General features: G+C 30.2%; 2 protein-coding genes across 4 annotated transcripts; one reads left to right on the top strand and one right to left on the bottom strand.

Moving 5' to 3' along the window:
* The first annotated feature begins 2,756 nt into the window (after positions 1 to 2,756).
* On the top strand, positions 2,757 to 14,644 carry LOC101244423 (plant intracellular Ras-group-related LRR protein 6). Of its 3 annotated transcripts, none has more exons than XM_004248224.2 (21): positions 2,757 to 2,988; positions 5,192 to 5,255; positions 5,356 to 5,492; positions 5,605 to 5,691; positions 5,773 to 5,848; positions 7,283 to 7,357; positions 7,460 to 7,529; positions 7,616 to 7,693; positions 7,815 to 7,875; positions 8,000 to 8,078; positions 8,398 to 8,488; positions 8,784 to 8,844; positions 8,942 to 9,009; positions 9,085 to 9,155; positions 10,021 to 10,158; positions 10,650 to 10,754; positions 11,928 to 12,052; positions 12,129 to 12,225; positions 12,308 to 12,382; positions 12,819 to 12,874; positions 14,335 to 14,644. In XM_004248224.2, the coding sequence occupies exons 1-21, from the start codon at positions 2,924 to 2,926 to the stop codon at positions 14,408 to 14,410; spliced, it is 1,755 nt and encodes a 584-aa protein (XP_004248272.1). In that variant the 5' UTR covers positions 2,757 to 2,923; the 3' UTR covers positions 14,411 to 14,644. The 3 variants fall into 3 exon arrangements, with proteins under 3 accessions (XP_004248272.1, XP_069145802.1, XP_019071665.1); XM_069289701.1 differs by lacking the exon at positions 14,335 to 14,644 and adding an exon at positions 13,421 to 13,556 and having other exon boundaries at positions 2,761 to 2,988; XM_019216120.3 differs by having other exon boundaries at positions 2,766 to 2,988; positions 9,112 to 9,155.
* A 5,563-nt stretch (positions 14,645 to 20,207) lies between these two features.
* LOC101268619 (CBS domain-containing protein CBSX5) lies at positions 20,208 to 22,726 on the bottom strand. The gene is made up of 2 exons (XM_004248455.5): positions 22,295 to 22,726; positions 20,208 to 21,293 (listed from the first exon to the last, which is right to left on the bottom strand). Exons 1-2 carry the CDS (start codon positions 22,615 to 22,617, stop codon positions 20,426 to 20,428), a joined length of 1,191 nt encoding a protein of 396 aa, XP_004248503.1. The 5' UTR covers positions 22,618 to 22,726; the 3' UTR covers positions 20,208 to 20,425.
* Positions 22,727 to 24,573: the final 1,847 nt, after the last annotated feature.

The following is a 24,573-nucleotide window of genomic DNA, read 5'->3' as shown; positions in this document are numbered from 1 at the left end:
AGTATTTCAAAAGCTCGATCTCAATAATCAATAGATTAAAACAAATACCAAATATTAAACTTTTAAACTTTAGTCTAAAACGATATAAACTTTGATATGATAGATTTTAGTTCATTTCCGTAGTTTAATTTTGGTAATCCATCCCAAATTAGTTTTTCTTTTATAAAAGATAATTAAATTTTTAATATTCTAACAAGAGATATTTAATTAAAAATAAAAAATAGTTACTTATTTAAATTCTTACATGTTGGTATTACTCAAACAGCCGCCACAAAAGTTAAAAGCGTTACATATTAATGTATTTAAATTTATGAAAATTGTAAAAAAATAGTTTTAAAAAATAATAATAAAAAATAGTGTTCACACATGTAAAAATAATTTAGAATAAAAAATTGACAACATAAATTATAAGTCACTTACGTAATCCATTACGTGTCCGATAAATAATAATTAAGTCACTAATTAACAGTTAAACACTAAAGTTGCTTTCACAAATTATAAATTACGCCATGGACAATCTTTATTTTATAGTTTAATTTTATTTCAAACTTTATAGTAACTAATAGACATGTCCGTATGAGTAAATATGGTGATTAATTCGATATTTTCAATTTTCGAATTTTATTGTCAGTTAATTTGTGCATTTATATGCCGTTTTCGATTGAATCGATGCATATAATATGTATATATGTTAGATTTTGTGCATTTTACATGTGATTTTAGTTGAGTATGTATATATATATATTATATGTTAGTTTATGCATTTATTAAAATAAATATAATAATAACACTAAAGTTGCATGCAACAGCCAATACCATATAAAAATTATTTTAATTTTTTTCGACGTGCCACTAGTCATATTTTTATTTTTTTTTACTTATTTTGTTATAATAAGTGATTTTATTAAAAAACCATGTTTAAATTATTTAAAATGTTTATATAAATGTATATAAGTAACTTTATACTACATATTATTTTGGCATGATGCATATATTTATTTTCCCAATAAAATTCACGTGGTTTAATTTATCTTATTTAATGTTTCCAAAAGCAAAGAAAAAGGACCTAGATCAAGTTTTTAAAATAATATACACTATATTTAGTGTTGACAATTTTTAAAAATTAGATTATTTTCACCTATTATAATAGGTAACACATCGTATTTTTAAAGTCTCAAATCTTATCTTTTAAAAAAATTATTTATAATACCACTTGAATGACAATGATAGTGTTAAAAATACTTAGACAATTATATTATTTTAACGGTAACCATATTACGTAATTATTTATCGATAATATATATTGATAGGAGATTTTAGTTACTTTGCAAAATAGGCGAGGTCCACTCAAAGAGAAAGTTTTTGTTGAATTCGTTATTTACAATATGGTTCAGTCTTTTGAATTCTTGCATGCTTTTAAAAAATAATTATTTTTATACGTTTTTAAATTTATCTGATTTCCTTTTGAACATTCGATAATATTATTCAACTTTAATTTAGATGTTCATATGATAAAATATGTTCAAATCATTTCAAACAATAATTTTTTAATTACTTTTATCTTTTGTATACGTGTAATTGAAATATAAATATCTAAAATATGCAAATTTTAATATAAAAATCTATTGACTTTGTATCAATGCAAGATTGATGATACCTAAATACTAGACTAAAATAATGCCCAATGCATATGGTGCTTAATTCCATAGATTAATTCTATTTTTGTTGAAGCTATAAATACAAGATTAAAACACTTAATTATAATCAAGTCATTAGTAACTAGTTCATTAATTACAAGCAAATATCATAATATATAATGATTTCTCAAAATATTTTCCTCTTATGCTCATTGCTTTTGTTGCTACTTTTAAACTTGGGCTATGCTAATAACGGGCCGATCCCGGGCTCTACGAAAGCCCAAAAACAAGAAAATATGAGCTCACACGCTATTGTTCCGGGCTTTTCGGTATGGAATCAGTCCAAACTCATCATTTTCAAGAAACCATTAATAATATATCGTTGTTTCTATGGATGTCTACCACCACCAAAAAAACATCATCATCATCATCGTCATCATCGTTCTCCTCCTCCTCCTTCTCCTTCTCCGTCTCCGTCACCTTTTCCTTTTCCTCCTCCGTTTAATCAGCATCATCATCATCGTCCTCCTCATCCTCGTCATCGTCATCATCAGCCCAAGCCCAATACCATAATGGATCAACCCAAGCCCATGCAAAAGGGAAAACAAGATGGTCACTAGTGTATGAAGTATAATTAAAGTGCCTTTAAGAATATGAGTAATATATATGATAAAATAAAAGAGAAAAATGTGTATCTAGGCCTTTCACTAACATTATGTGTAATCTTATTGGACTTTAATTTGGTAGTACTATTAAGTTACAAGAGAATGTATGTTACTTTTATCTGTCTCAAACTTATGTGATACAGATAATATTAAAAGAGTTAATTAAATATTTACGATTTTGAAGTATTTTAAATTGTTAATAATTATAATTTATATTATCTTTTTTATGTAATTTTCAAATAGTACTATGTTCGTCCACTATTAATTGTCACACTTTCCATTTTCAGAATCAAAATTTTAAAAATCTTAACTAACATTATAGAATATAATGCAAAAAATTGTAATTTATAGTATTTTTTATATAGTTTTTAAATATCTATAATTTAGTTTAACTTTAAAAATTAATAAAATTAATTTTTCATAAATATATTATGATAATTGAGATATAAAACTCGAAAAAAATAATATGAAACATCCATGTAAACTTATTGATAAATAATGTGATGCCATTTTAAGTTTTCGAGTACCAAAAAATTGTAAAACTTCACCAATCGATCGAAAGAGAAAGAGATCTTGTAAGATTTAGAGTTCGGATTCATGGAAAATTGAGAACTAATCGCCATGGATCGAGTTATCAAAGCTGCGAGAACTTCCGGTTCTCTCAATCTATCGAATCGTTCTCTCAGGCAAGTACCTAATTATCCTGTTTTTCTCGCATTTTGTTTTTTTGAATTTTTTATTGAGTTGATCTGTTCATTTTGTTCTTCGTAACTGGAGATTCAATTTGATGTTAGCATTGTGCGTGAATTGGTGAATTTTTAGAACATTTTGAAGTTGTGAATCGTTTTTATTTTGTCATCGAAACTTAAGAAATCGGAGTATCGTTGATGATTCTGTAGTTAGTTGTACTTTGATTGAGCAATTTTTTTGCAGAATTAATGAAAAAAAATAGTCACAAATTCGATATAGATTATTAGATTTAGAATTTACACTCTGTTCTTGTGAAAATTCTGTTAGTTTTGTGCATAAAACAGTGGAATTAGAACATTTTAAAGCTGCAAAATCTGTTTTCTTTTTCTTGTTTTTATAATGTTAGGTGAGAACTGAGGATGGATGTGTAATTGGATAGTAGTAACTTGGATATGAAGATCCTTAGCAATTCTAGACTTAGTTATACTCTGAAGAACAAGTTTATCACAGCTTTGAATTTTTTTTATAAATTCAATATAGATGGAGTTTCACATGAATTGATATTGGACTCTGGTTCTCATTGAAATAACTGCTGTAAGGAAATGAAGGAACTAGGTGTATATTGTGGTAGCTGGAAATTATCTATCTGTTGGTACTTTGATTTTGAAGAGAATGTGAGGTTAGCTCGAAGAAAATAAAGATAGCGGCTTGATTTCAACAAATTCTCAATCATGAATGATAACGAACAACTGATGATAACTCTTTGGATTCAAAGTGTATTTATTTTTTCTTTATATGCCATTGTACCAAATCAGATTTTTGTCTAATGGCTCTAATCCTACTGTTCCTCTGCACTATTAATAAAAAAAGCGGTAGCTGTGCGAGATTTAGTTGAAGGACGTCACTTTTATTCTGTAAGCACATTATTACTTGTAGTTAGATCATTAAGGGTGGAGGGGATTGCATATTTTGGTGGACAATGAGATGGATCATCCCCCTTTTTGGATAAAGGGATGGCTTGAATCGTCTTACAATTATGCATTCTATTCTGATGAATTGTCATAAGGATTACTGATCTCTTTGATTTTCTCAAGTCAATGTAGTTTGTTCAAGTTCCGTCGTGAGGTTTCCTTGATTTGTAGGCATAAGCTAGTGATTAACGTTAAATCATCTGTTTGGTAAAAAATCAGAAATACTGGCTTTCTGTAGTTTCAAATTTTGATCACTTTTAATTAAATATAAAGCTAAAATACAACTCCGCCTGGATCCAGATACCACTGTTTGTCTTAAATTTTAAAAGGCTAGCTCTTATCAGCTTACCATATGGTCAGTAAAATGACTACAGATATTAGTATATGCTCATACAACATTCTGAAAGTTCCATTCTATTGATTCCTAAGTCAGTTCGATAGGGGAATCAAACATTTACCGATTACAATGTCTTCTGCGGGGGAAGAAACATAAATCGGGAAGGATTTACTTAATCAAAGACAGTTCAATTCAATCTTAGCCGATCTAAGCTTTACAGTCTATCCGCCCGATTCTGTTGGACTATTAGAGAGCCCAACATGTTCTCTTTGGGAAAAAAGCAATGAAGTTGGATATGGGATTATAAATTCTATGTTCTCCATACCATTTCTTTTTCATCTTTGAAAGTCAAGAAAAGGGAACACAATTTCCAAAGCGGAATAATTTAACCCCTGTTTAGTTGTTTCTTGTTACTTCTCAAAGAGTAAGTAGTTTACACTCCCTTCAGTGAAAACAATATAAACATAGTGACTGTAACAATATATGATGCAGAATAAGAGAATCTCAAAACACTGGTGCGATGAAATTTTATGTTTAAGGTAACAATGGAAAGTCAGGTTATAATATATTCATTATTGGAATTGACAATGTTTCGGAATGTCTAATAAGTTTAATGTCTTAAAATAAATAATGGAACAAAGGGAGCAGTATCTTATACATATGACAGGTTAAGTGTTGGTATTTGCTGCTTACATTATGCCAGCACATTTCATGTTTCTTTTCTCCGTTTATATATGTGTCAGCAAGGTGATTGAATGACTTGTACACCTGACTTTAAGATAATAAATTCAAGATGTAATATCTTAACACTTGTTAGTAACAGAAATAGTAAATGGTTGATTTGGATCTATAAGAGAAAGTAGGAAAAATGATTTGCTTTTTCATGTACAGTGAGGTGCCCATTGACATATACAAAAGTTTGGATGCAGCCAGTGAGGATGAGAAGTGGTGGGAGGTATATGAGTTTCTCGTTAGTACTACTTTTTAGTTCACAAGCACCTGGTTTATTTCCTTGAGGATTGCTAATGCAAATTTATGCCTTTAACTGTGTTTAGGCCGTGGAGCTGCAGAAGCTGATTCTGGCTCATAATGACATAGAAACATTGCAGGAAGACATTCGAAATTTACCTCTACTGTCAGTGCTAAATGTTAGTCACAACAAGCTAACCCATCTTCCATCTGCTATTGGAGAGTATGTCCTTTTTTTACCTCTTCAATCTTGAAATACTTTATTCTGGTTCTTTTTTAGCATCTTACATGAAAGCTGATCCAGAGATTTAATGACTTCTCTTTTATTCTGCTAGGCTTCATATGCTGAAGTCGTTAGATGTATCATTTAACTTGATAGTGAATATTCCAGAAGAGATCGGAACAGCAGCTTCTCTAGTCAAGTAGGTTTGATCATTTCACCACTGTATTAAATAACATTTGACCCACTACCAGCTTATTAAATATCTGTGTACTGACTCCAGGCTTGATTGTTCAAACAACCAACTAAATGATCTCCCTAACTCCCTTGGAAGATGTGTGGAGTTATCAGACCTCAAGGTAGCACCTCATCTTTCTGATGATATGTTACTACATTAAGAAAAGATGGTTCTGATTAAATTGCTGAACTGTTTATCTTGATATTTAGACGCTAAACAACAGTTATCTGGCATATCTTAGTAAATTATTCGCCACCTTAAATTTTGAATGTCTACTTTTAGAATGGCATCTGTAAAAATGTCTATCTGATGTCCTACTTACGAGTAGATACTTTTCTAATATTCACATGATTAGCATGAGAATTGCTACAGGAAAAAGTAACATTTTGACCTTTTAACCCCATAAGCGAATATTGATCTTAGAATTTCAAAAACATTTAATCAATGTGGTATGCATCTTACTATAAGCGTAATTTGGTAATAACTAATAAGGTTAAATGGTAAATAATTTTATTAATGTTGAGGAAATCCCCATATACAAGTAATATACGAAAAGTAGAGACATTAAGACCAACCATATATACAAACGATAACCTCTTGGAAAGACTTGGTATTTCATAAATACCTAGTCATTCTAAGATAAATGATTTTAAGTTAACTTTTGAAATTATAATTGGGCTTTTGACATGATATGGAAAGCTATGAAACAATTTTGAAGGCACTTCTTTTTCTTCCTTGCAAAGGAGGATGCATTTTATTGCGATCACAAGAGATCATCACATTCCACATTTATAATCCAGACCTCTTCTTCATTTAATAGCCAAATTTTTGAGTATTTTTTGGGATGATATTCAATAAAGAGTACGATAAATTGAAGATTAACTTCATGACAGAATGTCACATGCACAGTAAGCTCAAATGCTTTTCAAAAAACCCTTGTTAAGAATCTTTGAGCTTGTTTCTAGTTGTGCTGCACCTGGTCGTCCAAAATGACCTATAAGTTAAATAACATTTTTCCCAGTATAAATCAATCAACTAAGTCTAGTCTGAAATTAGTTGGGGTCAGCCAGACGAATCCTCTATATCCATTTTGTTCTTTTTTGACAAAGTTAAATTTTTTGTGTATTAATAAAAAAAGAACAGAATGGATATAGAGGATTCGTCTGGCTGACCCCAACTAATATCAGTTCCATTTCAGTTAAATTGAACTTAAATATCCATTTTGTTCTATTCAAGTTCAATTTAGAGGAATACTAGTATCTAGACTAATTTTGCACTAGCTGTTATCCTAGCCATATTCCTTTTTCTGGACTTTGACTGGCTATGCTTTATGAAGCTCACTAAGGTGGACTCCTAAAAAATACTAATTATTCTCATTATTGAGGAGGATTCATCGAGGGAGTTTAGTACATTTAAAAGTTTTATTAGCATGAAGAGTTGTTGAGACTCAAAGGAGCAACATGTTTATCAAAATATCAACTATCAAACATTCTGCAATTCTCTCTTGCATTTGTTCATACCAGTTTGTTTTTCTTCTGACTGTTCCTTCAATCAGGCATCAAACAATAGCATTTCCAGTTTGTCAGCAGATCTAGCGAAGTGTTCAAAATTAACAAAGTTGGATGTCGAGGTACTAACACCTGATTGTCTTACTACTGCATGATGATTTCTTTATAGTTTTGCACTCAGAAAGTCATGCTTGACAATTCACATTTTGTTATATTCATGCCAGGGAAACAAGTTAACTACCCTACCAGAGAGTTTGGTTGCATCTTGCAGAATGCTTACTGAACTCAATGCATGTAAAAACTCTGAATATTCTATTTTCTCTGTACTGTCAATTGACTCTTACTATGGAACTGCATTTACCTCACATTAATTTCTACAGCAAAAAACTTGCTCAATAGCATTCCAGAAAATATTGGAAGTCTTTCACGCTTAATTCGCCTCGACCTGCATCAGAACAGTGAGTACATCAAGCTTCTTTCGTGGTTGTGGTAACACTTGAAATAATGCTAAAATTTGCAATGTGTATCTTTTATTAGTTAACATGACCTGGTTTCCTCGCTGTATTTAAATTTTGCTAGGAATTTCATTGATCCCATCCTCAATAAAGGATTGCTCATCTCTTTTGGAGTTCTATATCGGGTATATCTGGAATTGGTGCTTGTCTTTCCTTTGGTTTTGAGAGGCATAAAATTATTCTATTTCGTTACATTCACATTTTCCCTCTCCACCGCGGCCCCATTCTTTTCTTTATCCACTTTGACAGGAATAATGCACTTACTTCATTACCTGTGGAGATAGGCACTCTTAATAGGTTGGGGATATTTGATCTCCACTCAAACCAGGTGATTACTTATTCGTCATCTTCAATTCATTAGGAGATTCTCTTAGTATATAAATGGAGAGGGTTGCATGGATGGGTCCCTTATCCGCTGAGTTCCAAGCTGTGTGCCATTGACCTTGAAGGTTTCTGGTTATCAAAAGAAAATCACTAGGAGATTCTCATAATTATGCCACAATGTTTCATTGAATTGTTTTTTTGGAAGGCATAACAGTGCCCTGAAAATCAGATGTTGTAACTTGATCTATCGTGTTAACCAGTTTCCTCTTGGTGAAATCATTTTGTCAATTGAGTTGAAATAAGTTGTTTATTCTCGTCTGCAGTTGAAGGAGTACCCTGCGGAGGCATGTAAATTGCAACTTTCAATGCTGGACTTATCGAACAATTCATTGTCTGGATTGCCTCCAGATATTGGTAGGCTGAGGCTCACTTCCTATGTTTTATTAAGTTCATTAATAATAGTGTATTTGGTTTAGCTATGTTGTTTGACTTTGTGTCATTTATTCTGGTTCTCACAGTCATTTTTGCTGTCCTTTTTTTGATAGGCAAGTGTGACTTTTGTTATAGTACCAGCATAAATGATTTTTTTTGCTTTGTCCTTTTATTTCTTGGTGCATTTTCTTAGGAGTGCAAGAGAATATAATATTATGTTATTATTATACGTATTATTTCTGTATGAGCTAATCTTGGTTACAACTTCATAACTTAGGCTTAATGACAACTTTGCGGAAGCTTTTGCTCGCTGGCAACCCAATTAGGACACTTCGGAGGTTGAAACTAGATCTTTGCACATTAATTGTACTTCTATTTTTCTTCTCGGTACTTGAATTTATATAAAATTCCTTTTAACTTGAAAAATTTCTCCAGTTCTTTGGTAAACGGACCTACACCTGCTCTATTAAGATTTCTTCGAAGTAGACTTCCAACTGACGAAGGTATGATGGTGTTATTGTTCAATAATGGTGTTCTTTCTATTTTTTATTTTCTTGATGCAACTACTCTAAATGTAGAGTCTGCAACTTCTACACCCGGAAAAGATGATGTTGTTGCCAAGGCAGCTAGGTTGTCCCTATCTTCAAAGGTTATTCACTAACTTTATAGTTGTAAAATCCCCAGTCCTCATGCCAGTAAAATAATATATTTATTCTGCTGGATGTTAGACCACCAATGGAGATGAATAAAGTTAAATCTTACTATAAAATTTGCTTCCAAAATGTCGTCAATTGGGGATTTTTGTAGTCTACAGATCCAAGTTGACGTGTCTGGAAATACAGGTCTGGGTAAATTCCAGTCTATTCGTTTCTAATACTTTTAATGGACCAGCGGCAGCGGAAGTGCGAGATAGGCAATAACTCTGAGATTAATAACAGTTTAGTCAGGAAAAAACTTACCCGCACCGGGTGTTTACACCAAGTTAATGTAATCTCCATTATTATGTGATTTAATGGAGTAAAATGAACAATATATTTAAAAACACATGGCATGCATGTATTGGCTTGGTGTGAACACCCGTTGCGGGTAAGTTTTACCCGTTTAGTAACTATTACAAACTTCTTTTCATTTAAAGCCAAAATATTTGTGCAGTGGGGCAATTCAAATTATAGAGCTTACGTTTTTGTTATATTTCATATTATGACCTCTACTGTCTAGCTTTTCAATATAATTTCTATTAGAATCCTCTGTTAGTTCAAGGGACAACTGACGAGAAGTTTGTTTTCAGAGGCCTGCTAGAAACAAAAGTGTGCAAAAAGCTCGTGTTGTACCCTGAAGCCAGAACTTGATAGTCGAAGATGTTTAGTATTTCTCTATAGTCTAAAAATAATTTAATTTGGTAACTGCAATGAATGCTATGTGCCTTTTCATGTAATGTTACATACTATAGGAACGTCCATTTGTTTCTTCTCCCTGTCTGGTGACCGTATCATCAGGAATAGTTGTATTTGCAGGAGCTTTCTTTAGGAGGACTTGGTTTGACTGCTGTCCCTTCAGATGTCTGGAAATCGAATGACATCTCAAAATGTGATCTTTCAGGGAATTCAATCGAAGAACTTCCTCTTGAACTTTCCTCTTGTATTTCCTTAGAGGTAAAACAATTTATTTTCCTCTTCCCTTGTGTTTGCATTGAAAAGGCGATCAAGCTTGATTGACGAAGGAAAAAGAAAAAAATGAAGGTCAATCATTATTGTTATAGAAGATATCACTGAAAGCAGGATTTTTTCATATATTTTTTATTTTATTTGTAGAGTTTTAGTTGTTATTATGCAGTAGTTGAATTGTAACTCAACTGCCTTTGCGTGTCGTCAACTTGCATTTGTTAGGTATCTGATTCTTTTCATCCTTCTTTAACCCACATATCTTCTGGATTTCTACATGATTTATTCTTGTTTTATGGCAGGTTATAGTCCTTTGCTCCATGAAAAGATAAAAAGAGTGAATTTAACTTTTGGGAGTTTCCACTTGCTAGGACATGCTTATTTAGTTTGCCATAATATCATTAAAAAATAAAATATTTAGGTGGGTTGGTTGGATAGATTGACTTCTCTGTTGCTAATCACTTATCTGTTTATATGTGCAGGCTCTTATTTTATCCAAAAACAAGATAAAAGATTGGCCTGGTTCTGTCTTAACTTCTCTTCCTGCACTTACATGTTTGAAGCTAGACAATAATTCCCTCCGACAGGTAAATGACATTGGGTCGGTCTATGCTATTAACAGAAGATTTGTTGATGTTCTTAGTTAGATAAGCCTTATAGAGGAAGACTAATAAATTAGTCACAAACGATATGGAGTGAAAAAGGATGATGAGATAATGGTGATAAGCTGGCTACTCTTTAATACAGCTTTCCGTCGTTTTGTCTTATGAAGTTCTTCAATGCATTTATGGGGGAATTCAACCTTGTAAATATTATTGAAATAGAAAAAGAAAAAGTTGGCTTGAAATTAGATTTTGTACGTTAGAAAGAGCAGTTCCGAGAAAATGTGCTCGAGTATTATGGCCTTCCCAGAAGGGCAGCTCTATGAGAAAGGGATTACGAACTTCTACCTACTTGTAGGACTACACAGGTTATGTTGTTGTGGGGTGGTGGGGGAATAAGTTGTCTTGTCTTTTTCTTACTTGCATTAGTTGTTGCTGCTTTAGAGAATGAATCATTATAACATGGAAACTTTATGGTTAATACCATGACTAACAGCCTAGTCTATAATATGTTATCCCTGTGCTATGGTGGTTAACATTATAAGAAAAGCAAGAAACAACTTATCAGGTGGAAAGTAGAGGAGTAGTTCAGGACATCATGAATGTTTAAATTTACTATTTGCTCAAAGCATAATGATCTCACACATTCTATTTGTGGAAAATAGGCTGGTAAGATGACTTCTAACAACCTATTTATGGGAAAGAATTTGTGAACTTGCATATGGGATTAAGAAGTTTGTTTGATTATTCCTGGTAGAGAAAAGCATTGAATGGGTGAAATTTGGTTTCTATACAATTTGTTAGTGATGAATTTGGTCCTTGTTTAATTTATAAGCATCTCATAGTGGGAAGTGTCTCGTTAAATAGGGGAAGAAGTATTCTGTTGATTGGGGTGTAGAACTCTCTAGACTAAATATGACTGTCATATGTTAAGGGCCAAATTACTAAATTCATAGATGCCCAGTGGAGAAAACACCATTAAGTTTGTCACCACCTGAAAATATGGAAAGGGGTAAGTAGAGAAAACTATCATGAATTTTGTCAGCAAACAAGTACATGGAGGAAGTTCTAATCTTTTTCATTTTTTCCTTTTTATTATTCTTTCATCATATTTTGTATGTCAGATTGTTGTAATTCTTCTTTTTCCCATGATTATAGATACCATCCTCCGCCTTTCAAGCTGTATCCAAGCTTCAGGTTCTGGATCTGAGTGGCAATATTGGTTCTTTACCAGAGCATCCTGTGTTTTCTTGCCTAGCAGAGTTGCAGGAGCTTTATCTGAGGTCTGTTAACAATACTCATAATGATGGTACGTCTTAAATTTTAGACTTGACATATGTTTGCTACTTGGTTGAACAGAAGGATGCGAGTATCTGTTTTCCCAAGTGATATAATCAACTTAAAGCAGTTACGAATTCTTGATTTGAGCCAAAATTCCCTTCAATCAATTCCACAGGTAAATTTGTATTTTTATTAGCAAACAGAGTTATGTATCCTACTGAAACCTTGGTTTAATATATGGTATCATTTGTCTATAGGGTATCGAAAACTTGACATCTCTCGCTGAACTCGACTTATCAGACAATAACATTTCTTCACTTCCACCAGAATTGGTAAGTCTAAGATCTGCAACTGAAGAAGTTATAATTTGAGCCAATAGACAACTTGTAAGCCTTTTGAAGTATCTTGCTATATGCATACTGAGATGAAGATTTAGCACAATATCCATTTTGTGTAAGCCTTATTTCTTTCTAATCAAGGTTTTATCTGAATCTACGTTACGAACTTCCTGATTTGCAAGTATATTATCAATCAAATTCGTGAAGTTATAGTACATTTAGCACCAAAGGTGTGGCCTTACGGTCTGAATACTAGTATTTTTCGCATGGCCAGAATGCCACTATTGTAGGTAAGTAGTGAAGAAATCAATGGTGCTGTTATTTCTGGTCTGTAATTGCATGTCCCAATTCTAACAGATCTTATCTGCATGTTTTTAAATTTGATGGTGTTATATATACTAAACTTTTTTTTAAAAAAATGGTTTTGTAGGGTTTGCTTGAACCTAGTCTGCAGGTGCTAAAACTGGAGGGTAACCCACTCAGAAGGTGAATCTAATTCCTTTTAGTTTTTCTTTTGGTTATTCTGTCTTCTATTTGAATTAAAGCTCTTCTTTTTTTGCTTCAATTTGCATTTTTAATGAAAATTTATGGATCAAACTATTCTTAATTATGACCTAATTTCAGAAATCATAATTTAGAGTACTCTTGTCCGACATAAATTGTGTAATATCTAATTCACAAAGACATAAATTGTGAAATAAGTGAGTTCTGAAATTGAACTTATGCCTTTATTGAGCATAAGTTTGTAGGAATTAAATTATGTCTTGTTAGGCATAACTTATAGGTTATGAACTTCTAAAGACTTTGACATTTTGAAACTGAACTTATGCCTCTATCGACATAAATTTTATAGAAATTCGTTAATGAATTGAACTAATGCCCCTAATAATACAAGTTCTATAGAAATTAAACCATATAACTAACTTATAATCATATTGTGATATGAGGAATATAAGCTTTTATCCCTTTTTATTACTTCATGAAGAACAAAAATTAAAAACTATCAACAATTAAATGCTTACTTCAAAATAGGTACATTCTCAAGTGACTAGTTTGAACACGTAAACTGAGTCGGTCTAGTATGACAACAAGTAGTACAGAAATAAGAAAGCAAGCAGACAAAAATACTGTCTCCTGCATATTCCCCATCAACCGCTTCAGTGGAATCTGAGTGTCAGTATCTATTGAACTTTGCTGCTCATGTTTAACTTTGTTGTATGTTTTCTTCCTCTGTGCTTTTTCATGTTTATCCTCATTTTATTCGAGGAGAAGACTTGAATATATCATTTAATTTTGACAACCAAAAAAAGGCTCTATCTGTGTCATTCGTTAAAAAATTGATATATCTATGTCATTTTCCTTTTGAGAAAAGGTTCATCCATGTCATTATATATTAACTAAACATAGTTTTGTTTTGTAAATTCTTTTTTTACACGTGGTCAATTATGATTCGGCCACGTTATTAGTTAAATCATTTTTAAAAGGGAAAAGGTTCAGATATGCCATCGAATTTTGAGAAAAAAGTCATCCGTTAAAAAGTTTGGCTCATTCATGTTACTCCAGTAGCGGCTGCGGGTTTTCCTTTGTCATAAAAATAAAATAAAATGACATAGATAAACAAAACTTTTAACGGATGGCGTAGATGAACTTTTGTCAAAGTTTGATGGCATATTTAAGCTTTTTCCCTTTATTCAAGTATGAACTCATTGATTTCTTAAAAATAAATGTGGTATTCGAGTCTCCGACAACTACAGATATCAAATAATTTTGTTACAAAAAGAAATCATCTAGCATTTTAGACTTGTTGTGAATTAAATCGAAGACCTCATTATTCTCAACTTACTTGTTTTAACTACTTGGGTAGTGCAATTAGTCCAATATTAACATCAAATTAAGAAAATTTATTCTTCAAGTATTGATCATTTTTTCCCTTTTAAACTTCATAGCATTCGAAGGGCTATTTTGGATCGAGGAACAAAAGGCGTTTTGAAGTACCTCAAGGAGAGAATTGTAGAGCATTAGCCTCTTTGAACTTCGATTTATAAATGAGACCTATGGGTGTGTGAGTGTTTATTTGAAATTTGTACTTTTACCACTTTTTTGGTACAAATCATCCCTTGTGTTGAGGTGTACTTTGAATGTAAAATTGTTGTTGTGTGTCCCATATTTTATTGTTGTAATTTGTGAATGACCAAATATACAAACTGAACAAGTAACCATATTGGTTTGTGTGAATGCCAAATTATACTCACGTCATCTCTGTTGTTTCATGTAGTAAAGCCCTTTACTGGTTAATGAAGTGAGGGTAAACTTTTGAATCGAAATTTATATTAGGAGGTAATGGGGTTAATTTGAACCTTCCACTTCAATTGTGGATGACGAGAAGTTTACCGAGTGAGCTAGCTTTTTAACTTCGAAAAGTAAAGTTCAAAACAAAAAACACTAGCTGATTTTTTTTCCCTATATACCCAAGTCTTGCTGGATAAGTTAAATAGCAAGTACCTATTTGTATCAAATAATTACATATTATCTCATACATTAATAATTTCATATTAGATTTTAAATCAAATACTGTTAGATATATGTATTTTCTCACTAATTATACAGAAATAGGGAGTGAGGTGAGTGAGAAAGAAGAGGGTCAAGCAATAAAGTTAATATATTATAGATATGTGTGGGGGGGGGGGGGGGGGGAGAGTTATCTAATATCTTTCGCACCGAATATATGGTTTCTCTCATGGCACTTTCTCGCTCGTGGTGTATTTAACATTCAAAAAACGGCCAAATAAAACGCGTCCCATGCCGAAATATCACAAGTACCACCTCGTCCTGGGCCATCGCACGGAAAACTATAATCGAAATCCTTTTTATTCTTGGATTGGACGAATTATCCGAAGAGGATCATTTACTCGTAGCAAGAGCGCGAAAAATTGAGTGTTTCTTATCACAATCCTTTTTCGTAGCAGAAGTATTTACCGGTTCTCCAGGGAAATATGTTGGTCTATAGAAATATCTCCACACGTGTTTAAGCCATACAAACCTTCTTTTCTTATCCACTTCACAATCATATTCTACTCAAAAATCCGTAAACAAAATATCTTTCTTCTCTACGAATCATTTTTTGAACAATGAAATCCATAACTTCTACATATGCAATCGTCTAAAACAACAATTTTTATCAGTTGATACTAAATACATATATTTGGGACATATGATACATTCTGAAATACAAATATATAAGTATAGAGGTGAGCGGAAAAGTTTGTACATATGAATTTACTTGATACAATGTATTTAATATACATGTACCATATACATGTATTTGAAAGTTAAAATTATGATAAGATTCATAATATCGAAAACGCTAGCGAAAGAAAAATAATGTAAACAAAATTTAAATCCAAAAGTTAATTCAGAATCACAATCATATCACAAATGATCTGCTGGTACCAATAACTCAGTGCTTACTCATATGCACAGATCCCAAGATAAATGTATCCTCATTGGAGGACTGCTAAAATGTAAATTAATAGATAGCCAAATCTTAAATAATCTCTTAAAACACATCTTGTTTTGTTTTTCCTTATTTTTCTAGATTTATTTTACAGTTTTGACTAATTTTTAATTTATATTTGAAAATTTTATTTTGGAGGATAAGATATATTTTTACATCATATTCAGAGTGGAAGAGCATTGATGTGAATTGTCAAGTGATTGATATTCGTTATTTATAGACATTATCTTTTTTAAATTTTAAGATCATGAAATAAAATTCAGGATTATCTCAATTTTTCGTATGTATAATGACCACAATTCAAGATATTCATTATCTCTACATGATCAACATCTCTCTTTTTTTTCAAGTGTTTAGGGCCAAGAAACATAACTTTTAGTGGTATCCTTAAATATGAGTTCGGAGCTTAAAGAGTATAAAATATTAATAAAATTTTTAAAATGGTATATAAAAATTTTATATTAATCAAAACGGTAAAATTGCTGGAACGACAGCGATTTTCTTCACCAGAAAAAGCAAAACCGTTGCTACTGCAGCGATTTTGCATAATGTGATTTTTAAAAAAAAAAATCGCTGCCTTTTTCTGGTGAAGGAAATCGCTGTCGTTCCAGCGATTTTGCCGTTTTCGTTAATATAAAATTTTATATACCGTTTTGAAATTTTTATTAATATTTTATACCTTTTAGGCTCCGGACTCCCTCAAATATTTTTGTAGTTATTTCTAATTTGATATTTATTTTAAAATCAAATTACTAAAAATCTTATTTTGTAATGTAAAATATATTTTATTAAAGAGGATTTTATATTTCAAACTTAAATTTCGTCATTTAAATAAAGTAGTTATTATTACACCACATCTTTTTTTTAATCTCTTAAAACACCTATCAGAGTCAAAATATTACCTACCACTAGTCTTATACAGATAAACATAGGGAAAATATATTATTTTTTTTCAAAAAGCATGGCAAATGTTTGGATATGTAATTTGAAATCATAATTTGGAATTTCAACTTTTTCAAAAAAAAAAGAAATTTAAGATTTTAAATCATGATGTTAACTTTTTACAAGTATAAAATTTAAAAAGATTCATTACTTTTAAATTTTGTCAAAAAAAAAAATAAAGCATCATCAATGTAAAGTTATATGTATCATGTGAAAAGATTACAATAAAAAATTATCACGATTAGTATTGAATTATGTATATTCAGAAGATTGTAATCGTAAACACTTATTTATGAAATAAACACAATTATATGATATTTATCTAACTATGATTTGGTTATTTGATAAAATTTCATAAGAAATTCAATTTTTTCTTTTAAATTATAGTTTTTCACATATGGAATTTTCCTGTTCGTGAGAAAATTAACTTAAATTATTCTAATTATTTGTCTAAATAAAATTTTAACTTTAAAATATATAATTTCATATTATAATTTTTTATTACATTTTCAAAGGAAGCCAATTTTATTGGAAGTTAGATTTATTAATTATTCATCTTTATGTGGATCTCTCTGAAAAGTTTCAGTAAGACAGAATGTCAAATCTTGCTTTAATTAAACCATATTATTGATTTGCTTCTTATTATTATAATATATAATTGTACTAATTAATTAATTATCCAAGTTTCAGTAACAGCCACTAATAATTAAATTTATGAATTCTGAAATGAATGAGTAGTATATATTTGACTAAAGCTACTTACTTTTATCAAACCCCTAAAGAGAATTACTATATTATTACCCCTTATTATAAGTTAGAAACAAATTTAAAAATTAATCTTTAATTATAAAGTTTGTATTATTAATTTATAAAGTTTCACTACTTTGGAGAAAAGTATAAATATAGTTTAAGGTTGAGCTAATCATATGCCTTTACTAAAAGCAAATACATAATTACTTATTGCTTTAAGGAATGTAAGGCGTGAGGATGAACTGAGAAAAAGTGTAACATATTAAATATTATAAAAGTATTAATTTAAAATATCATTTATTTATTTTTAAACAAGCAAAAAAATCTAATTCAAATTTAACTTTATTATGAGTTTATTTTGTAAGAATTTTAATATTGAACCTGTTATATTTTCAGAATTATATAATCTTTTTTTAGAAGAGAAACACTTCAAGATTAATTAAAATAAAAATAATTACATTTTTATTCTTAATTAAACACTTCTTTGATCTAGCTAATTATGATTTTGATTTGATGTTAGTTTTTTTTTTTTGGTAACATTGTGTGTGATTCTACTTTATATTTAACAGTATACTTGTACTTTTTTTCTTCTAAAAGATAAAATATTTTGTGATAAATTATTTTTAAATAAAAGGACTAATATATTTAAAATAGAAAGAAAAGTATACTCCTAATAAATTACAAACAATGATGTGTTGGGTCTGTGGGTCCATATAAAGATACTATCAAAAAAGGGGAAAAAATGTAAATATCTCGAATCTTTAGTTTTAAATCACCTAAAATATTTCATCTCATTTAATTAAACGTGTTTATTTAAATATTTTTTATTTAAGATTAATACGTATAATTACAGGAGAAGACATGTTTTATAAAATTAACTTAATTATATGATAAATGAATGAAACTATGAGTATAGATTATCTCTATATTAGGAATTACCATATTCAATTAAAACATAACTTAATTCGAATATTTTAACAAAATATTTAAATAAATTTAAAAGACTGACTATGTATTAACCCTGACTTAAATATTATGCAACATTGGAACATAAATAATTAAATAGATACAAATTTATTACCCAATAATTGTCTATAGAATTGGAAGTCCATATAATTTTTGAAGAGACAATCTCAAGATTAATTAAATAAAGTTGTTTTCTTTCTTAATGTAAACCAATTAAGTGAAAATGATGTTTAATGACATTGAAAGATAACAAAATATTGATGCACTTTTCACTTTTTACATCACTTTTCAAGAATTGAATAAATTAAATATTTCCCTATCAATGTAGAAAAAAAATTCAATAAAAAAATTCCAACTTGTTCTTAATAATTAATTAGCATCCTAGATGTGTTTAACTTATTATTTAATAATTCTCACTTGGAATCACTTCACCCTTAATTAAAATTTTAATTAAAAAATTTAAATTCGAGATTTGATGATAAAAAAAGGATCTTATATATAACTAGTTAGTCGAATTCTTTCTAATTTAATATATGTAAATTACACACATATATTAATACATAAGATTATTCAAGTTAATTCTTTGATAAGAAGTTTCAATTGAGGATCATTTCCTCTAATGCTCATAATTAATGGAACCACTAAATTATGTTGGATAAATAAAATCACTTTTCCATTTGTCAAATATCTTATAAGTCGAACAAAAGTTTCAGATTCGAATTATAAAATAAGAGGTTTCTCGCAAAAATATTTCGTCTGAAATAAAGTCTAGACGATGTAACTATTGAATTTGAAATATCATATGATTATGGAAAATACTTTATTTTAATTTGTTTGTTTTACCCCTTTTTTTTTAATTCATTAAGAAATCGTCTTTTTTTTTTCTTTTTGTGACAACTATTTAATTTCAACATCCACTTGATATATTTCAAATTTTATAAAAAAAATTAAAATATTTTAATATATTTCATATATCTTAAATTTAAAATTATAAGATCCATTTTTTAAAAATCATTTTAGATTCCATGTAAAATCATAATCGAAAAAAATAAAATACATTTTAAAACATTTTACATATTTTTTGTTTAAGATTATAAGATTTTATTTTTTCAAATTCCTTGTGTAATCAAAATCAAATAAAGTACTTCTTCTGTCCCAATTTATAACACCTTTTATATTGTGAGAGTCATACACTTTAAGTTTACCCGAAAATTTATGCATATTTTAAAATGAAATTTATATATTTATAAATTATGTAAAAAATAGTATGAGTACAATAGTTGATAATTCAAAATATCTATAAGATCTATGAAAAATTTAAGATAAAAATAAACTTATTTGACTCTTAAAATTCAAAATGTAATATATAAAATGAGACGAAAGTAGTAATTATTTGTCATAATATCATATAAAGAGACACATTAAGATGATGACCCACCCCCACCCCCACCCACCCCACCCCTAAAGATATGCTGATGTAGGGTCCCTTTATTCATTGCTACATGTCTACATTTCTTGCTCTTTATACACCTAACTAATACATAGTACAAAAAAGCAATATTTTATATTCCCAAAAGAAAAAAATGACTCATACTAAAATAGGGAAATCAAACAAAAAAGTACCAAAAGTAACAATGAACACAAAACTCAAAAAACAATACTTTCATATTCCTAAAACAAAATATTGATACAAAAAATAAAGAAATCAAACAAAAAAGTAGCAAAATTTTACAAAGTTACAATTAACACACAGTTTTAACTTTTAAATAAAAAACAAGTGGCCCAAAAAAAAGAAAAAGAGAAGTACATTCTCATATTCACAAGATCATACTTGCCTCTTATCATAAAAGATTTATGAAGAACTATTAGTCAAAATGTCCCAACATCATTGACTCCAATTGATCTCTAAAAACTTGTAACATGTTAGCAAATGTCACAATCCCCACAACACTACAATCCTCTTCAATCACCCACACATAGTTTACGCGATGCGCGATCGCTTGAACCATCACGGCCACGAGAGAGCTACCCGGATAGCACACGATCGCCTCTGCCCTCCTAACCATCCTCGCGGAATAGCTACTAGACTTATTGTACCTTACCCCCGATGATCTCGAGGAGGTAGGGGAAGGGAACTCCTCATCGGATAACGATGAGTTGGAGGAGATATCCGAGGGATCAATCTCGAATTCCTCCAACATTCCTTCAAGGTTCCTTTCCTTCAATCTCTCCTTTACGACCCTCACAATATCCTCCGGTGGCCCTCCACAATCAATGTAGGCCAGGAGTTCACCGGCTGTGAGGGTCGTGATGGCTGCAGCCACAGTCTCACCACAACAAGCGAGTGTGAAAGGAGAAATCTCTCCTATCAAGACACCATCCTCATCTACAATCGCCACGGATGTCTGATCCACGAGGGATCGAGAAATGGCCTCAGTAGCCAATGATGCACTCGAGTGATACCCGATGGATAAAAACTCCGTGCTAACGATGCCAAGGGCGTCGATTGAAGCTGTTGGAAGGGGTGAAAACAAACCAATTGAGCTCATAAAGTATCTAATAATATCATCTTGAGTTAGCCAACAGAATTCGCGGCCATCGTGGAGCGTACAACCCCTTGTTGATGAAGATTTCTGCAGCAATTTCCTTCTTGAGCTACCACTAAATCTAGTCTCTATAGGAACCACAAGGTTTTGAGCTCCTTGTAGGATGAGATCAATAGCTTCTAGTAAGCTACAAAAGGAGAAAAAAGAAATACATAATTAGGATACTACAAAACCAAATTAAGAAATGTGGTATTTATCAATTTTGAAAGCAAATCTCCCTATAATCAACAATCTATCAAGAATTTTACAAATGTGAGACATACATAAGAAATTAAAATACAAATTCTTCTAGAAATCAAGAGTATAAATGAAGGTTATATATAGTGAAACAAGAACAATAAAAAGAACCCCACATAAATGAAGAATTTGACACAATGAGAGACACTTCTATTACTTACAAATTCTTGAATCTTTGATTCCTCAACACTCAGACTCAACATAAGGAAATTCAAGAATTGACACTTCCATTTAACAAACATTGCACTAATCTCCAAAAGATTTAACCTTTATGAAGATAACAACACAAAGATCTCCAAAGTTTAGATCTTTGAATCCTCTACATCCCTAATTTTCAAGAATTGAAAGAACCCCACATAAGAAAAATAAGCAAAATTCAAGATTTTGATATAATGGAAAAACCCCACATAAACCATTAACAAACATTGCACAAAAATGTAAAAAGACTCAATTTTTTATCTTGTATAGGGAGAAACTCTAGAGAACAAATGAAGCTAAAATCCAAACAAGATCAATTGAAAGAACCCCACTTGAGAAAACTAAGCAAAATTCAAGAATTTGACACAATGAAAGAACCCCATTACACAACAACACAAAAAGATTCAATCTTTATACATTGTAGATGGAGAAACTCAACACCAAAAACAAAGCTAAACAAGATCAATTGAAAGATTCCCACATAAGAAAACTCAAGAATTTGACACAATGAAAGAACCCCATTACACAAGAACACAAAAAGACTCAATCTTTTTACCTTGTAGATGGAGAAACACAACAAAAAAATGAAGCTAAGAGCTAAACAAGATCAATTGAAAGAACCCCACATAAGCAAAACTCATTTATTTGACAGAATGAAACAAAAACACAAAAAAAGACTCAAATCTTTTTTACCTTGTAGATGGTTGAACATGCCTAACAAGAACAGAATCTTTAGGTAACAAAGCAGTGACAGGTGTTTTGAGAGCCAAAGATGGAGAATTCACATTCTCTTTTCTACAAAGAAAACATATTATATCAACCATACAAATTTTCCCAACACAGATACAATCAACATTCTTGAAATGGTCACAATCCCAAACACTTATACAATTTTCTTCACAAGATTTCAGAGAAATTAAAGCTTCACCAATTGTTGCAGAAACACAAAGAGATCTAAGAGGTGGCTTCCCAAGGCATAGGTCAGCTACCTCATGAGCTAAAAGATGAGCTGCCATGCAAGAAACACACACAAAATTTTCTTGAAAAAAAATGAATCAAAAATGCTAAAAAGGGGATATAAAAAATTAGAGGAATTTTTGAGGAGTTGGAAGTGTCATTGTGAGAGTGCAAGTGTGCTCATTTATAAAAGCAGGGGATGACACGTTTAGGTACTGTTGGGGTGGTGTATCGATGGAATCAGAATTTTTAATAAGAAGATTTAAAATCTAAAAAAATAAAACATGAAATAATTGAATTGAATTTGATATTTAATATATATATATATATATAAAGAAATATTTCAATCATCTATAAATATTATAATTTTTTCTCGAAGAAAATTCAAATAAATCCTTGAAAATAAGATGTCTCCGCTATTGAGTGTAATGTAGAAAAAAAGTGTAATCAACTTAAAATTTAAAGACTTTGAATACATCAAAAATAAAATAAAATAATAATGCTCTAACTAGATTTGAGCCTCATTCTCATGGATAATTTTCCAATAGCTTATACTAATATCATAATGATATTTTTATGCTTTTATTAATTATATCTTAATTTTTAAAAAAATATTAATGAGTACATATATAATCTGATCTAGAGAAGGGGTACACCTATATATATACTTATAGCTATTAATATGGGCTATGCCTGTTGTGCCGATCTGGCCTAATCTGAAATTTAATAGGGTTAGGTTGCGATTTTTAGAGCCCATTTGAGAAAAAGGGCTTTATAGTCCGGCCTGAATAAGACTGCTGATTTGTGAGGCTTGAGAAATATAGGTAGGGTAGGTCCGTGGGCCAATAAAAATTAATTAAAAATATAATATAATATTAAAATTTAAAATAAAAAGAGAGTCCAAACTCAAAATAATTAGATTAATATTTCTATTTAGATATTTATATTTTTACTTGAAAGAAAAATTAATAAGTATTATAAAAATAAATTTAATTGTGAATTTGATTAAAAAGTAGTAACATTAATACCATCTAATATTATTTTATCGATATTTATGATAATATTTTAAAACTATAATTTATAATTTAATTTAATAATTCTAAAAATCATATCATTTTTAAAAAAAATGGTTGGCCCGGCAAGCCTGTAGTCCACGTATTTATGGATTGGATCGACCATTTTCTGATCCACACAAAAAATGGACTAGCCCGACCTGACCCGTATAATATCGAAACCTGTATGAATTAGCCCGGATGGGATGAGCTTACCCATATTAACAACTCTATATACACACATATATATCTTTTTCGAAATTAACGGATGATATATTGTTGGTGGGTCCGCCTATGAGCACATGGGTGGTTTGGGTGTGTGCGTGTTGAGAAGTAACTAGTAAGAAGGACAATTGCGTTGTTTTGTGTATCGATCTTATTTTCGTTTAATTTTTCGTCTAGTTTTAATTTTAATATAAAAAATTTTAAAATGAAAATATATAATATATATCAAAATATCTTTTTTTAAAAACTATGTAACTGAAATAGAGAATTTCTTATTTTTAATAATGATTTGGTATTTTAAATTTAAAACTATATAAAATAGATAAACTTGTTTTGTGTTTAATTGAATCAAATATATTGTGTGTGTGTTAGGGTAAGTAGCTAGGTTTCTTGTTATCGTTTGTTTTAGGGAATTAAATTACAAAATTTTAATTTTGTATTAGAAAATAACAATTGTAATAAAGTTCCTTTATAGAATGTTAAACCTTATAATAAAGTTATCTTATGAAAACAAGATTGAAAAAATGTCATATCTTTAAATTATTAATTTCATGGGGTAGCTCACGACTTTAATATTAATAATAAAAAAAAGGTTAAAATTATTTTAACTATATAGATAGTGAAAAAAAAAAAACGTTTGTTGAAAGTCTTATCTAATAATACTCAATTAATGTAAAGAAATAGTAGGGGCTAATTTTTTCTAGTTTTATGAATCTTACAACTTTGTTTTAATCAATT

Source organism: Solanum lycopersicum, chromosome 10 (assembly GCF_036512215.1).
Source record: "Solanum lycopersicum chromosome 10, SLM_r2.1".
NCBI lineage: Eukaryota > Viridiplantae > Streptophyta > Magnoliopsida > Solanales > Solanaceae > Solanum > Solanum lycopersicum.
This window is presented reverse-complemented; position numbering and strand designations above follow the sequence as displayed.